We start from the raw sequence: 16406 nt of genomic DNA, 5'->3' as shown, positions 1-16406 counted from the left end.
AATTAGAAACTTTAGGGAAAATAAAAACAGAGTAGAATGTAATTGAATAAAATGTTAATATGTAAGAAAAGAATGAGTGGATAACTTAAATATGTTTGGCATCACAGGAGGAAACTGAACTTAGTTTATCTCTCGCTTTCACACAGCAAGTGAGCTTAGAAGGGAGCTCGCCTGTGTTGTGTGCACCTGTGGTTCAGGTCCTGCCTTCTGGCGCCAGGGTGTGGTCCGCTTTCATTTCACTGATGGTAATGACAAGTTAGGATACATAGTGTAGTAAGAAAAATTCTGAAGTGAGAAAAAGTTATTTCTTATTTCTCTACATCCACAGGATTACCCACAGCAAATATAAAAAAGAAAGTCAGAGTCTTTGTCACTTGGGATACCAGTCTTATGCATAGGAATACACATTTGTCTTCAAAAAAGAAGCTCAAAATATATGGCATATTTTTAGATACCTGCTATTGGTATTAGTTGGTGGACAACTTTAATTTTAGGAGAACATTTGTCTTACAGATAGTATTCAGAGTAACATGGCATCAGCTGTGGCTTGTTGATGAAAATGTTGACTTTCAAGGCCTACTCTAGATCTACTAGATCAGAATTTACATTTTGAGCAAGATTCAAAGATGATTTGTAAAACGCTAAAGTTAAGCTGGGCGCGGTGGCGCATGCTTGTAATCCCAGTACTTGGGAGGCTGAGACAAGAATTGTGCCAGCCTCAGCGACTTAGTGAGGCCCTCTTCAACTTAGTGAGACCCTGTTTCAAATTAAAGACTAAAAAGTAGGGCTAGGGGTGTAGCTTGAAAGTAGAATGCCCCTGGGCTCCATCCCCAACACCAGGAGAAAAACAACAAAACCCCACTAAAGTTTGAGAAGTGCTGTTTAGATCATGAGTGACACTGTTGCCCTCACAAAGCCAGCGTAGCCTACAGGAAATGCTTGTGAATTTAGTGCACTTCATTGACCAATACAGATTCAGAAAATGAGGATTGTTACAACAAGGAGCTACCCATTTTCTTTTTTCTTTTTATAGCTTTTGATATTATAAAAATCATCCATTTGTCCTTCCAGATACATCCTTGTATCTCTCATTCACACTAGATGATCAGTTGGATGGCTTATGAATAAATACATATTTATTTATTTATTTTGGTGGTACTGGGGGTGGAACCCAGAGGAGAGGCTTTCTACCTCTGGGCTATACTTCCAGACCTACTTTATATTTTATTTGGAAACAGGGTCTCAGTAAGTTGCTGAGAGCCTCACTAAGTAGCTGAGGCTGGCTTCAAACCCGTGCGATCCTCCTGTCTCAGCCTCCCAAGCGCGGGGATTACAAGCGTGCGCCACCATGCCTGGCTGAATAAGTACATATTTATTATATTGATGTCAATACATATGAAATTTAGATTATGTAAACATACTATTAGAGAAATATAAGCCTGGTATGGTGGCGCATGCTTATAATCCCAGCATTCGGGAGGCTGAGGGATCATGGTTTGCTGCCAGCCCCAGCTCCTTAATAAGGCCCTTTGTAACTTAGTGAGACACTGCTTCAAAATAAAAAATAAAAATTAGGGCTGGGGTTGTAGTTCTGAAGTGGAATGCCCCTGGGTTCTACCCAGAGTACCACCAAAAAAACAAAACAAAACTCACCAGAAGAATAAACACATCAGGAAATAAAAACATGATTAGTCCTGTTAAAGATACATACTTTCTAACTGGAAAACTTACCCACAAAGGAAACCCTAGGTTTCAAGGGCTTCACCAGTGAATCTGCGAACACAATCATGACCATTCCAGAAGTGCAAAGATTGTTAGGCATTCACTGCATTTGCAGAGTAAGTCTGAAAAGTCATGCCATTACAGTAGACAACAGAAAAGCAGAAAGTCTTAGAAAACTCGGAGCAGCAGAGAACTTTATTAAGTTGATCAACCAGATACTGAGAAACTTTAGCAAGCCTTCTCTCTGAGCTTGTGATCAAAGCTTGTGTTTCTTCCTCATGATTGTCATGATACTGTAGGTCTCAGCAAGCAGAATTAAGGCAAGGGAAAGAATAAAAGATTTGGAAGGAAAAACCCAAACTGTTCAAGTGCACAGTAGCCACACCAGCAGGACAGATAAAGCCACCATCCCGAACAGTCATGTTGGACAGCACTGGTCTATAGAAACAGCGTAGTTTCAACCAAATGTCCAGCATGGTTTGCTTTGGTGGATTCGGTGAGTTGATTCTGGAATACAAATAATTAAGTGGAAGTACAAAGGGCTGAAAGTAGCCAGAACATACTTGAAGGACAAAAATTCTTTATTGGATTAAAGTTTCTTAAGTTGTTGCGATTTAGACAGTGGTTCTTATGTGGAAAAATCTATAAAGTTTGTATCTAGGAGAATAGCAAAAACAGATCCAAGCATATTTAGAGATTACCTGGTTTATGATGACTTGGACTTGCAGAAGAGGGAAACAAGTTTCCCTTTGTAATGATTGGTTTTCAGTCAGTTGGGTTTCTACTGGGGGGGGGGCACTTGATTCCTACTCTATATGTACAAAAAATTCAAATAGCTTACCCATCTAGATGCAAACAGTTAAACCCAACATCTAGAAAATAACATGGTATTTCTTCATGACTTTGTTATAAGGGGGAAATCTCTTAAACAGACGCCAAAAATACTAGTCAACAAATGCAGCTGCCAGTGGGCAGTGGGTTAAAAAGGAAGGCAGCAATAGCTCCATGTTACTGAATGGTGTGTGCTGAGAATTTCATTACTGTTGATAACACTTCATAGTCCTGAACTGAAAAGAATCCACATACCATCCAGAGGTGGAATGGGTAAATAAGTAATGCTTACACATTAGAGTATTAGTGTGTGTGTGTGTGTGGGGGGGGGGGTTGGGAGGGAACCCAGGGGCATTCGACCTCCGAGCTACACCCCCTGCCCTATTTTTTTTTTTTTTAATTCTTTATTTTGAAACCGGGTCTCACTGAGTTGCAGAGGGCCTAAGTAGCAGAGGCTGCCCGCAAACCTCGATCCTCCGGTCTCAGCCTCCCGAATGCTGGGATGACAAGCGTGTGCCACCACGCCCGGCTATATTAGAGTATTATAAAGCAAGAATATTAAGGCACTGTAGTTTGCAGGTATAACATTATACATATAAGCTCGTTTATTTAAAACGTAAAGCAGATCGGTTTTGGAGGTCAGACCAATAGTCCTTTGGGAAGAAGAGGAAAGAGTGTTCTGGTGATTGCTGGGATGCGCGCCACGCTTGTCCCCAGCACACCATCGCAGTGTGTTCATCTGAGGCACCTTCGTTGTTGAAATTGTATGCTAATGAGTTTTACACGCTTCCACAGTGTTTAAATAAACAAATTTAGACATAGTATATGATGAGGACACTGGAAATAGAAACTAGCCTTTTGCCAAGTGCTGTTATGTTAGGTTCTACCCTACCTGCCCATGTTTATCTTTTCCTACAAACAAGCAAGCCTAACATTGTTGTGCACATCATTACTTCTTACGGTTAGTAAACATTTTTCGTTGAACAAAGCTGCTCCACGTTATTGAATTTGATTGAATGCATCTTTCATTAGGAAACATTTAGAAGTAATTCCATCTCTTGCAGCGAGCTTTAGCCTATTGTGCAGTGGGTCAGTTAAAGACACATGGGGCGGGAGACACCAAAGCCAGGACCTGAGCGCGGCGTGAAGGGACGTGGTCGCTCGGGTGAAGCTGCAGGGCAGAGGACTTGAAGCTGGCGTTATTTTAGGGCCCATGGGCTGTTTTAGAGGAAATATGGAGCTGCAGTGGGCAGATCCATTAGGACGTCCATTAGGACAAGCCGTGAGATGCGTGGTGGTGGACGTGGAAGGGAGCTGCTGTGGGTGAGCTCTCTGCGTGAGATGGGTTTTGAGGAAAACACTCACACACGACTACTGGAGTTGTGATTCTGGTTGACTGGCCAGAACGTATTAACCGTAGCAGAAAAGTTCAGGGAGAAAACTGGCTTTGTTTTCTTAAGTTTGCAAAGTCTATGCAACATTCGAGTAGAAGCTGTACGCGTGACGGGAACGGGCACCGTTCCTCTCTTCACTCTGTTAGAGTACATTGAGTGGTACTGTGTGGTAATGGCACGTAACAGCGCTGTTCTAAGTCCTTAACCTTGACAACAACCTTTTCACGTCGGTATTCCTATCCTTACCAGGAAATGAGATGAACAAGGCTAATGGTTGGTTAGAGGTGAAGCTAGGACTCTAACCTGGAGCTTCGTAGGTGGGGCAAGGCTGGTGTCTTTAAAATAGTAGACACAGGAGCGACAGCCTGGTGCCTAGCGCCAGTTAGCTGGTCCATGCAGGAGGAAGCACAAGTATGGTCTGGAGTTTGCTGAGCAGAGTTTTATGTCTTGGCCTTTTGGCTGTAATTTGTGACTATACTTTGACTGAATATATGTAGAAAAGCCTTTGTTCTTTTAATTTCTTTTGGCTTCCTTTCTCCCCTTTTCCTGTTTCTTAAAGGAATAATTACTTTTACTTTCCCAGTTACCAATACTTTTGTGGAGCACAAGTGTTACATTTTACATCTCTATCATGGATATTCAAATCATGGTCTGAACCTACCTGTGAGATGATCATTGACGTTTCTTTCTTTTTGAAAGCTTGCCAGGTCTAGGTTCTCGTAGGACTGTGTTGGAAGGGTCCAGAATAATCCTAGCACCCTTGAATTGAGAAGTTTAGCTCTGTGTCTGTGCATTATTTCCCTGTTTGTATGCTCAACCCTTGGTTGCCCGTGTGGGTGAAGAGCACCATTAGGATAGACCTTCCCCTGTTGGGGATCTCAGGGATACTTGCCGTATGCTTGGCTGCTGCAAAGCAGCACCTGGCACAGTTCCTTTGAGTTGGCCTGTGAGGGGCTGATCCATTGACGGGGCTCCTCGAAATAATCCAAACTGTAACTTCCCCATGGTTCTCATGATGGAAGTCTCATGTCAAAGCAAGTTTTAAAGTTTACAGTTGCTTCATGTAAAACAAGATTTTCTCTGTACAACGTTATAATCTTTTTTTATCACGATTTGAGCTTTAAGTTTTTAATATCACTGAGCTTCTTAAAGTCCTTATTTAAGAACTGCCAGGTATGTCGGGTGATGTCAGCTGTCGGGTTGAATGCTTCCTCTAACCTCACGCCCCCTTTCGCAGGAGGAGAGACTTCAGCATGCAAACCTTCATCTGTTCGGCTTGCACCGTCATTTTCATTCCATGCTGCTGGCCTTCAGATGGCTGGACAGATGCCCCATTCACACCAGTACAGTGACCGTCGCCAGCCAAACATCAGTGACCAACAGGTTTCTGCCTTACCCTATTCTGACCCGATTCAGCAACCTCTAACTAACCAGGTAAGCTCATGACGTTTCAGAAGTGATGTTTGAACATTAAGAAAATGTTTGAATATTAAGTAGGGAAGATATTTCAATGGTTTTTAGTTTTGCATGTTGCCTGGAATTCTGTACTGACAAAACATGATGTTAAGTGTGTATTTAACAGTGTGTTGATATCTTTTAATTTTGGGTTTCAATTAATTGAAAGAGACACAGACATAGCCATGGCTCTTATTCTGAAATAGCGAGGAATAAATTATGTTTAAAGAACATTAGATAAAATGAACCCATAGAAAAGGTTTATTTCTATAGAAAAGTAGTTAATTAAAAAGTTTTAGGAAAACAAGTTTTCATTATGTCAAACTTACAGAATTTATTTTATGTTGTTTAAAATAACTAAAGTACTTTAATACATGTTTGTAAAAACTAAAAGATTTTTTAATTCAAAGGAAAAAATGTGCATATTAGCCATGCTTTTCATTCTTAAAATTCAGACTATATATTTAATAGTTTGCCATAAAGTGGATGATAGAATAAATGCTAAGGGTCCCTCCCTCCATTTTTTTTTTTTTTTTTTTTGTACTGCGTATTGAAGTACCCAGAGGCACTCTACTGCTGAGCGTCCCCCACCTCCTCTTATATTTCATTTTGAGATGGTCTTAACTAACTTGCCTGAGGTAGCCTTGAACTTAGGAATCCTGTCTCTGCCTCCAAGTACTAGTTACAGGCAGAGGCCACTATGCTCAGCTCTGAATTCACTTGGTGTAGACACATAGCACATAGATATGTGTGTATTTGAAATATCTTTTTGAGGTAGGTGCGACCACTATCCTGACTGTTGGTTTAGGGGAGAGTTCTTAGTGCCTTAGTTGCGAGGTAAACTTTCTTCCACCACCTGGATGTGTTTTAAGCACTGAGCATGGCTCCTCTTCCATGGATTTAGTTTATTTTGCCTTTGTTTTGGTCTTTTAATATATCAAGTTATGATAAAAAAATTAGTTGGAAAATATTATGTAAATCTCTATTGGTATATTAATATTGGTATTTTATAGTCTTCTATCATGTGGATCATGTTGACATTGGCATATATTTTAAAGTATTTTATACTGGATTATTTGAGTGAATTTTTTCCAGTTCAGCAATAATGTGGGCTTAGTGAACATTTGAATGCAATTAAGCATCAACATTATCAGAAAGCCTTCCTGTGTAGTATAATAAATTTTTGTTTGTAAGTGTTATAAACATACATTCATAGTTAGGTGAATTATGGCCAGACTTAAGAATTTGTTTTATGCAGTAGATGAGTTCAGAAGTTTAGATCTGTGTTTGATAATTAGAGCAGTTCATCAGAATGGTCAAGCCTAGAAAGTGTTTAATTATGTGCCAGAAGAAAACTCTCCAGAAATCCAATAATAGCAGTAGCATGATTGTCCATTTGCTTTGTACTTTTAAAATAAGTGTGTTTGGAATAATTCTCTCACTTGTTAAAAAGCAGCCCATTAAGCAAGTACTGTTTTTAGTCTATTTCCTCGCTGAACAGACTAAGCTCCCATTTGTAACTTATCCAGGTGCATAAGCAGTAGACTCTTGGGTCCAACCATGGTTTCTTTCTTCTTTGATACGGTGTTCCTTAACGTGTAACATCTGCCATCTCTGGAAGGCTAGAACAGATTCCTTTAAAGTTATTTTTATGGCTGTATTATTGTAGTAGGTGATGTAGTTAGCAAAATACCTATTTTATATGCAACTAACATCTTGTTTTCTTCGAAATCATTTAAAATAAGAGATATTTCACTTAGTATTTCTATTTTAAGCTGTAAAATGTTCCTTAAAATTCTTTAAAAAAAAAAAAGCTATCTTTTAAAAAAGTAATAACACTCAGCTTGTATTTCTGCCAGAGCCCAGAAATTTCTGAATTTAATAAGGCACAGCCATTTTAGAAGTTATCTTTATAGTAACCAATGTGGTGTCCTGACGTTGGCGTGGTCTACAGGCACATGGCGTGGCTTCAAGGCCTTGGCTCAGGATCTGGTTGGAAGACTTGAGTAGGTCACATGGTCACACCGTGTCTGTTTCTTGAATGCAGAGTTGAGACCTTGGACTGGACCCACTGAAGTGCCTTCTACTATAAACTCGCCTAATTTTAGTACGCGATTTCCATTGTTCTTGTTAGTCTTCTGTGCATATGTTTTAAATGAGGTTTATGATACAGGTTAGTAGGAACTAGCCCTAAGATTTTGTCTCTAGTGTTCATCCTTCCTGTATGACTGCTGGGTACGAGCGTTACAGCTTCGTTCAGATGACTTTGAGGAATCCTAGAAAGGCGGTGGCGTGTAGAAGAGAATGACCGGTGGCGGGTGCTATTTGGACAACTCCAGTTTTCACAGTGCCTTTCATAGTTCTGAAACTCTGCCAGGAACCTGGAAATGTTGTGTGTGATACACACTATTCAGCTACTCAAAATAACAAAACAGGCCAAATGTAGCGTGTGCGGTTTGCCAGCACCTGAAAAGTGAGGTAACTAACTGAAATGAATGGAGTAGGTGGCGCTGAAGTAGGAAACGGGTTTTGCATGAGTCCTAGACCTCACTCTTCAGGACCTTTCAGACAGTCACGCTGCTTTAGTTCTTGTACCTGACCCAGGTGGAGGTGCAGGCCGTTCCTTTCTCTGTCGTCCGTGGGAGGTGGAGACAGGCACACGGAGGTGGTGTCTGGCTGCAGAGCCAGAGAGCTGAGGCGCAGGATGACACCCCACCACCTCCCTCCACAGGCTACTACCCAGCAAAAGGGGCAACACTGCACCAAGGTGCGCCTGGGGCTCCGAATGCACCACCCCGTGACCGTGCCACATGAAGCAGGAAGGCCAGCCGGCAGCCGGTGCATAGGGCAGGCCCCAGAGTCTACACATGTGCATCTAGGTAGATGGAAAGTTACTTTCTAATTCTGGGTTTGTGCTTACTGGCTTCACAGTATTTGGTTGGCAAATATGAAATCACAGTGAGAGCAACAGGGGTGTTACTTAGTTATACAAATTAACTTGTTCTTTCAATAAATTTTCATCTTCCCTATAAGGTGCTTTTTGAGGTGCAGAAATACATTCTAGTCTCAGGCTAGTTTTCTTGTGGACAGAACACTTCTGTTTATAAGTGTCCCTGAAATAGTAACTTCTGTTGAGAAGGAAAGCAGGTACCAAGAATCAGCGATTGCTGTCGCCTTGTGTAGAGCTTGCCCAGGGTGGTAAAGGCTATTGCTGCACTACCAAGTGCCAGCCGTCTGCCACAGAGCCATAGGGAGCAAGAGATCGCGTGGCCCAGCATGCGTGCGTGTGACTGCATGTGCGTAGTATGCCTTTTTAAAATGAGACGTTCTTGTTATGCTGCCCAGGCTCATCTCGGACTTGGCTTCCTCCTAGCAGGGATTATATTCTAGTTAAAAACTTGCTCTCTTTTTGTGGTACTGGGGATTTTTTTTTTTTTTTTTTTTTTTTTTTTGGTGGTACTGGGTTCCTGGAAGCCCTTCTACCTCCGGGATACACTCCCACGGGCTACACTCCCAGACCTATTTTTTTAAACATTTTTATGTGGAAACAGAGTCTCTTAAGCCAGCGAGGCTGGCTCTGAACCAGCGCGATCCTTCTGTCTCCGCCTCCCAAGCGCAGGGATGACAAGTGTGCGCCACCACGCCCGGCGATGGTGGTACTGGGGATTGAACCCAGAGACATTCTATCTTTGAGCTACACCAGAGCCCATTTTAATTTTTTGTTTTGAAACAGGGTCTCCCTGGGTTGCTGAGTCTCACTGCGTTTCCGAGGCTAGTCTTGAACCTAAGATCCTCCTGTCCCAGCTTCCGAGGTCCTGGGATTACAGGCATGTACCACCATCCCTGGCGAAACGTGTTTTATTTATGGTTTGATCTGGGTGTTTTGAGTGAGCATAATTACTGGATGTAGTTTCTGATTCTTAATTTAGATGTTTAAAATTAGAGTGAAATTGTAAATGGGCAACCTAAAAATTTAAATATAGTCACAAGTTTTTATATAATTAATTCTAATAAATATACATGCTAATTTTATGAATGTCACAATTATTTTGCCCCCAAATAACCTAGAAGTGACTCATTCAAGTGAGCCGAAGAGAGGCCCAGACTTGGGGAGCTCCTGGCCCCGCCTTGCTGTGAGGAGCCTGGGTGGGTGTGGCCCTCATCTGCTCTCATTCTGCTGATATGTTTTTACTGGCTGTAGGACCTGGTCACATCACTTAGCACGAGATTCTCATGTTTCTATTTATTAAAATAGTGATGGCAGTAGCACTTCCTGTCATGTGATTATTGAAACGATTACATGTAAAAGATACTAGGAAATTAGTGTTGGTGCTGGTTTATAAGACAACGCACCATGCGTTCAGACTTACCCTGCGTGGCAAGTCTTTTCTGCTCTGCCCACAGCTGCAGCCTCTCCTCCTCCTTGTTAGCGTGGGCTGGGCCAGCAGCCCTCCATCCCCGGGTCCCTCTGAGGTGTTGGCATGATGCAGGTGGCGGGAGCCTCTGGTGAGAGGGGCCTTCCCAGGGGGGCTGGTCAGAACACTTCACGTTCCTGGCCTAAGTGTTAGGATGAGGATGAGCTCATGGGCATGATGAGTGTGGTACCTTGGGTGTGATCACTTGGCTTTGAGGATCCATCGATTGGAAGAAACCCCGTTGTGGGGAAGCCGCTTGCTGAGGTGTGACACTCGGTGGAGGGGTGATGCTTGAAGGGCAGCCCTCGTGGATACATGCAGGAGAGCAGCTAGCCATATTTATTTCTGCAGCACTGTCCAGTAGTTGGAGGCAGTGGGGCTCTGCTTTTCTCTTGCTTTCTGGTGCCATTGGGTCTTGAAATCTGTCTTAGGAAGCTGCAGGTTGATTGCAGTGGCTGTATTTGTCTTGGTTATAAATCAGGTCAGATTTTAGGAATAATTTGGAAGAAACATTCCTTTTGGCTAACTGTGTGGCAGAGAAAGCTCTTTGGCACCAATCAGATGTCTCTCCTGGATAGAGAGAGAGAGAGAAGAGAAGAGGAGGGGAGGGGAGGGGAGGGGAGGGGGAGGGGGAGGGGGAGGGAGGAGAGAAGTGTGTGTGTATGCGCGCGCACGCGCCTATACCTGTAATTTCACCATTTATGTCTGGGGCATAGGGTGAAAGCCTTGGACAGCAGTACAAATCATCTTCTAATATTATTTCTTTCAGTGGTTGTCCTCATTGGAATCCAGATGAAAGGGATACATTGTAAAGAAATGCATAATCTAACATGGATGTCTTTTTTTAATAGATATATACATGTTACAGAAGAGGGAATGGCACCAGTACAGTATAGTTAAAGTGCTAGTTTTTTCTGTCTATTTAAGGTGATGCCTGATATTGTCATGTTACAGAGGCGGATGCCCCAAACCTTCCGTGATCCAGCTACTGCTCCCCTGAGAAAACTTTCTGTTGACTTGATCAAAACATATAAGCATATTAATGAGGTAAGACTATTGATTGGTTATCATCTCTCTTTTGTAATAATCCAAGGGGGGGAGTTATTTTGTACGTAATTAAATACTCTCAACTTGTTTTACTCCCAAATGCTAGCAGATTCCTAATTACTCTGAAGATTGACAAATTAATGATTTATAGACAGTGTAATTACAGTTATATAAAAAAGACATATTGGCAAGGACTGCAAACAATAAGCTTGTGTATACGTTTCTCTTTTTCTAAGTTGTATTTAGAAGCTGAATTGTTTCTATAATAACTTCCCAAAAAATAAAGAGGGGGGATAGTGACTCTAAAAATAGACATATATTAGACTTGTGCTTGAAATTTTATATATATAAATTTTAAAATTTTATATACAGATATATAAAATTTCAATTTGCCCTGGCTTTCAGGAAGCTCAAGATATATTTAACTCCCCAATTATAGGCATTTGGCCTAGTTTATTTGGTCTATCTATATTCTTGTCATTTTACTGTCTTTTTTATGTGTTCTTTTATCTATATCTTGTGGTAAGATATCCAGAAGCATTCTTTGGGTAAAAGTAAATGGATTAAAAACAGTGCTTTGTCTTAAAACTCATTGTTTTGCCACTAAAAATTATTTTTCTTGCTTTGGACTTTTTTTTGGCGTAAGTGCAGTATATGCTTCTGGTCTTAACTCTTGCTCTATAATTAATTATTAAGTGAGCTTTTCTGGAGAAGAGTAGAAGAGCCTATATTTTCTCTACCCTTTAGTGGGAGGCTGCCATGCTTTCTCATTACACTCTTATGCTCCAGCTTTAGAGTTCTTTACCAAGCAGGTATTAATAGGTGGAGAAATGATGGGTGCAATTTTTTTTTTTTTTTTTTCCCCCTGGTGGTACTGGGGTTCCTGGAAGCCCTTCTACCTCCGGGCTACACTCCCAGACCTATTTTTACATTTTTATTTGGAAACAGGGTCTCCTAAGCCAGCACGCGCGGCTGGCTTCGAACCTGTGCGATCCTCCTGTCTCTGCCTCCCAAGCGCGGGGATTACAAGCGTGCGCCACCACGCCCGGCGACGGGTGCAAATTTTATAGAAGTTTGATGTTTTTCAGTGCCACTATTATTACATTACTATGGCATGTGGCCAGATAAAATTAGACTTAACTCAATGAGGAACATTTTTTAGATTTTTTATACATTTTTAATGTAATGAAGATATACAGAACTAACTTGTGATTATTGAAAGTATAAGTTGTTTCTAACTATATTAATGTTAATGTCTCAAATAGTTAAAAGAAACAATAGTTAAACTGTTAATAGTAATTTTGTTGAGACGTGTTTCTAAATGTCTTGCCATCTTGTAAACTAGATTTTCTGATATTACCCTGTGGTATATAATTGATAATTCACTCAAAGTTGTCAGTCATTTGGATGGTTGCCTAGTTTATCATCATCTTTTTTATTAATTTTAGAATTATAAGAAAAATATAGTCTTTGATTAACTGCAACGATGAGGGTCTTCAGTGAGGGTGAGAATTGGAGTGGGTATGGCTGCTTTTTTTTGCTAGTTATTATTTTAGGCTTAAAAACTGGGTGATTTTTAGTAAAGCATCAATTCATCTGCATTTAAACTTTTTTTTTTTTAATGTTTGCCATAAGGTCAAATATAAAATTGACATTGACTAGAAATGAACCATGAAGGAATTTGAAGAAATAAAAAAGGTTACCTGTTTTGTCTGGCATTTGTTGGTGCTGTCGGAGTCCCTCACACTGCGCTCTTGAGTGTGAGCCATCTCACTCTAAACGTCTTGCTGGGGTGTGTCCTCAGGATGGCTTACGATGACAGCACCCTCACACTCCGTGTTCCATTTCAGGTTTACTATGCAAAAAAGAAGCGAAGACACCAACAGGGCCAGGGAGACGATTCCAGTCACAAGAAGGAGAGGAAGGTGTATAATGATGGCTATGATGACGATAACTACGATTACATCGTGAAAAACGGAGAGAAGTGGATGGATCGTTACGAAATCGACTCCTTGATAGGCAAAGGCTCCTTTGGACAGGTAATTCAGTGGGAAACACTGAACCGCAGTATGTAGGAAGAATTTCTTTGTAAATCATGTTTTTACATCTTTTCCTCAGTAATTACGTTTAATGTTTGTAAATCTAAACAATGCATATCTTATTTAGGCAATCATAATTTGCCAAAACAGTAAAATTATATCAGCTCTAAAAACTTCATTAGACCTTTTTAAAAAACGTAGTGTCTTTTGGCTACTAAGTACATACTATCAGAACCCTTTATGGAAAAAAGAACTACCATTTTCAGGTGGCACAGCGGGTACCCTCTTCATTTTTGTGGAAGCTTGGACTATGCTGTGGGTTTATGCCACCACGCCTTGTAACAGATCTGTAAGGGAGGAAACAGGGTTCAGGATATCTTCTGTAAGTCGTCAAGGCACTAGCATTGCGAATAACTGATTGGGATAACTCCCAAGGACCTGCCCCCCACCCCTTATTCTTCTTGCCACCCAGAACTCCTGTCCACACGTAAACACCTGGCGCCACTACAGAGCCCACAACTCCAAAGAGCGTAAGTTTCTTACCTCAGTCATCACAGAAAGACCCAAGAACTTTCATTCTGTCCTCCTCCTGCTTCTCAAAAGCCATTTCTCTGCTGAGGTTCCCTGGCTGTGCTCATGGTGCGGCCCCTGTGTCAGTCACTGAGGTCTAAGGTCTGATTTCCTGTTCACCCCAGTTTCGTCTGCCATGCCATCCTTGCGGTTGCGGTGGCTTAGCAGTTAGCATGCAGCCCTGATTCTGCTTTGGACTTTCCGGGGACAAGGATAGAATGGGGGCCAAAACAAAACAAACAACTTTCTAAATTCCTTTTTTATGTGGGTTTTTTTTTTTTTTTTTTTTTTTTTTTGGTGGTACTGGGGTTCCTGGAAGCCCTGCTACCTCCGGGCTACACTCCCAGACCTATTTTATTTTTTGGAAACAGTGTCTCTTAAGCCAGTGTGGCTGGCTTCGAACCTGCGCTGTCCTCCTGTCTCTGTCTCCCAAGCGCAGGGATTACAAGCGTGCGCCACCACGCCCGGCTGTTTTTTTTTGTTTTTATTAGCTTTTTTTTTTTAATGTTGGAATCTTTATATACTTACTTCTCTTCCTGTCCTGAGAAATATATGCTCCTTTTTGACCTGTGAGAGAAAAAGTTCATCAAGTCTAACTGTGCTTGAAATAGAAATACACTGTAGGCCATTAGCAGCCAGGTTTCTAAGTTTTTTAAGTGCAGACTTAGAAAAACCTGAGCTATTAAACATGTAAGCAAAAATGAACCAGCGTGTTCAAGAACATAGACTCCTGTGTGGTGCTGTCCACCAGGTTGTATGCCATACGCCTGCTCCTTCCCGGGATTTGGAAGAACTTTCCCTTCGTTCAGAACTTCATTTTCTTTTTATTCAGGGCTCCCTCAGTATTTGGAGGAGTCTCTCTCTATTCACAACCAGCTTTTGCTGCTTTCTGCAAGCCCTGAAGGGAAGGCCTTTCTGCGGCCCAGCTCGTAGCCAGGCTGCAGACACCTGTAGATGCAGTGGCTGCTCTCACCTTGAGAAGGCCACCACATTTGGGCAGTTGCTCTCAGCGGGACACTCTTCTAACCTGGGCACCCACTGTGAAATGACGGCCGCTAGCTTACTCTGCCGCTAGCTGTCCCGATCACTCAGCCTTTGAGCCTGTAGACTTTGTCTCTCCCACCGCATCAGTTCGCTCAGTAGTCCAGCTCCTGTGTGCAGGTGAGCACAAGCACATCTGTGCAAATGCAGCTGCATTTGACCTCCAGGTCTTTTTCATCAGGCCACGCTGGTGCTTCCCTTTGCGGTTGAGACATGCAGCGTCTGTGTTCTTGTTCAGGACCCGCCACCACCAGAATAAAGACTTCCACATAAACTTGGCCAGGCCACCGTAGCCTCTCAGCAGGTCCTTGTTGAACGAGGCTTTGCCATCTCCTTAGCCAGAGGGTCCCAGGCCCAGCTGTGCTGACATGTCCTGGGAGCTGTGATACAGTCTGATGCGTGCTCTCCAGAACAAGTCAGGCTCTCCGGCTAGGTTTGGGGCATTGATAGCTAAAACTCCCTATTGAATATGTAGTTCAGGGTAGAAAAACACTGCTTTAACATTTAGCCAGTTAAATATTTGTCAGGCCGGTAAATATACAGGCCCCTCTGAGTGGCCTTTATCTTGGAGAACACTGGGAATCCGTGCACTGACTGCCACCCTTGCTGTGGTGCGTAGACGCAGTGAGGTGGAAGACTGGGCACGGCTTGGTCACGTGTTTACCAGGGTAGCCTCTGCTACCTAAAAGGAAGACAACAAGTAGTATCTTAGTTGGGTGAAACCAGACGTACTGCACTTTTCACTCCAAATTTGATTTATAAGTTGTTATTTACAGTACATTTAGTCTTGACTGATTTAGATCTTGGAACCTACATTCATTTTCCCTAATCTCTCTCACACAGGCCTGGGGGTGGCGCGTGGGGTAGAATGCCCTGGTTCACACTCCAGTACCACAAGGGGAAATAGTTCATCATAGTCTTCTGACTGTGGCTTTTAATGTGATGTGAAACTTTCCTAGAAATGTGTGTGTACATATCTATATATCCATATATATTTAGTATAAACTAATTCTTCATTTATATACGTGTGTGTGTGTGTGTGTGTGTGTCTGTGTAGTGGGTCTGGGGATGGAACCCAGGGGCATTCGACCTCCAATCTACACCCACTGCCCTATTTTTTATTCTTTATTTTGAAGCCGGGTCTCACTGAGTTGCAGAGGGCCTCACTAAGTAGCCGAGGCTGTCCGCAAACTGCGATCCTTCGGTCTCAGCCTCCCGAATGCTGGGATTACAAGCGTGCGCCACCACGCCCGGCTTATATACCTATGTATTTGTATGTGCTGTCTAATTTGAAGTTAGAAAGTTCTCTGCTTTCCAGGATGCATTAGAACTTTTTAAATATTTCAAGTATGTTCTCTGGATTTCAACCACTTCTTTCTTAATTTGTTGAATTGTCTTATAGTATAAACATAGTTTTTTTCTGAAAGAGGAAAACAGTTAATCAAATTTTGTTAAAGTTATTGATTTTGTGGATATTAGAAATATAAGGATACAGAAAGAAATCCAATTCAAAAGATGGATTGTAGTAAAATGTGTGGTACATTGAATAGAAACAGGATCTTTCCTATTTAGGAAGGTCAGAGCAGTGTAAATGTAAACTTGTGCAATTGTCATTAGTTAAATAATTACTTTCATCTTTTTTAGGTTGTAAAGGCATATGATCGTGTGGAGCAAGAATGGGTTGCCATTAAAATAATAAAGAACAAGAAAGCTTTTCTGAATCAAGCCCAGATAGAAGTGCGACTTCTTGAGCTCATGAACAAGCATGACACTGAAATGAAATACTACATAGGTAAACAGACAGGGCAGCGATGCCTGTGCCCAGCTCAGGCCGGGCATCTGAGCTGACGGTTATTTTTGAATCAGTTATGTTGACTTTTATCTAAGTTGGT

At 41.8% G+C, this 16406-nt stretch overlaps 1 protein-coding gene across 3 annotated transcripts in view; it reads left to right on the top strand.

The window, feature by feature from the left end:
* Nucleotides 1–5189: 5189 nt before the first annotated feature.
* Nucleotides 5190–16406, top strand: part of DYRK1A (dual specificity tyrosine phosphorylation regulated kinase 1A) — a gene marked incomplete at its 3' end in the record, with an annotated part of 38896 nt that continues 27679 nt past the window's right edge. For 2 of the 3 annotated variants that reach the window (XM_080695873.1, XM_080695875.1), the window contains exons 1-4: nucleotides 5190–5381; nucleotides 10745–10864; nucleotides 12715–12903; nucleotides 16159–16306. In XM_080695873.1, coding sequence (XP_080551999.1) covers nucleotides 5262–5381; nucleotides 10745–10864; nucleotides 12715–12903; nucleotides 16159–16306 — 577 coding nt within the window. In that variant the 5' untranslated portion in view covers nucleotides 5190–5261. The remainder of the gene's footprint in view (nucleotides 5382–10744; nucleotides 10865–12714; nucleotides 12904–16158; nucleotides 16307–16406) is intronic. The other variant, XM_080695874.1, reaches the window with a different exon arrangement.

The sequence above is a fragment of the Muscardinus avellanarius genome (genome assembly GCF_963383645.1).
Source record: "Muscardinus avellanarius genome assembly, chromosome: 5".
Taxonomy (NCBI): Eukaryota; Metazoa; Chordata; class Mammalia; order Rodentia; family Gliridae; genus Muscardinus; species Muscardinus avellanarius.
The sequence above is the reverse complement of the archived record's forward strand: the minus strand, read 5'-3'. Positions and strand labels throughout refer to the sequence as shown.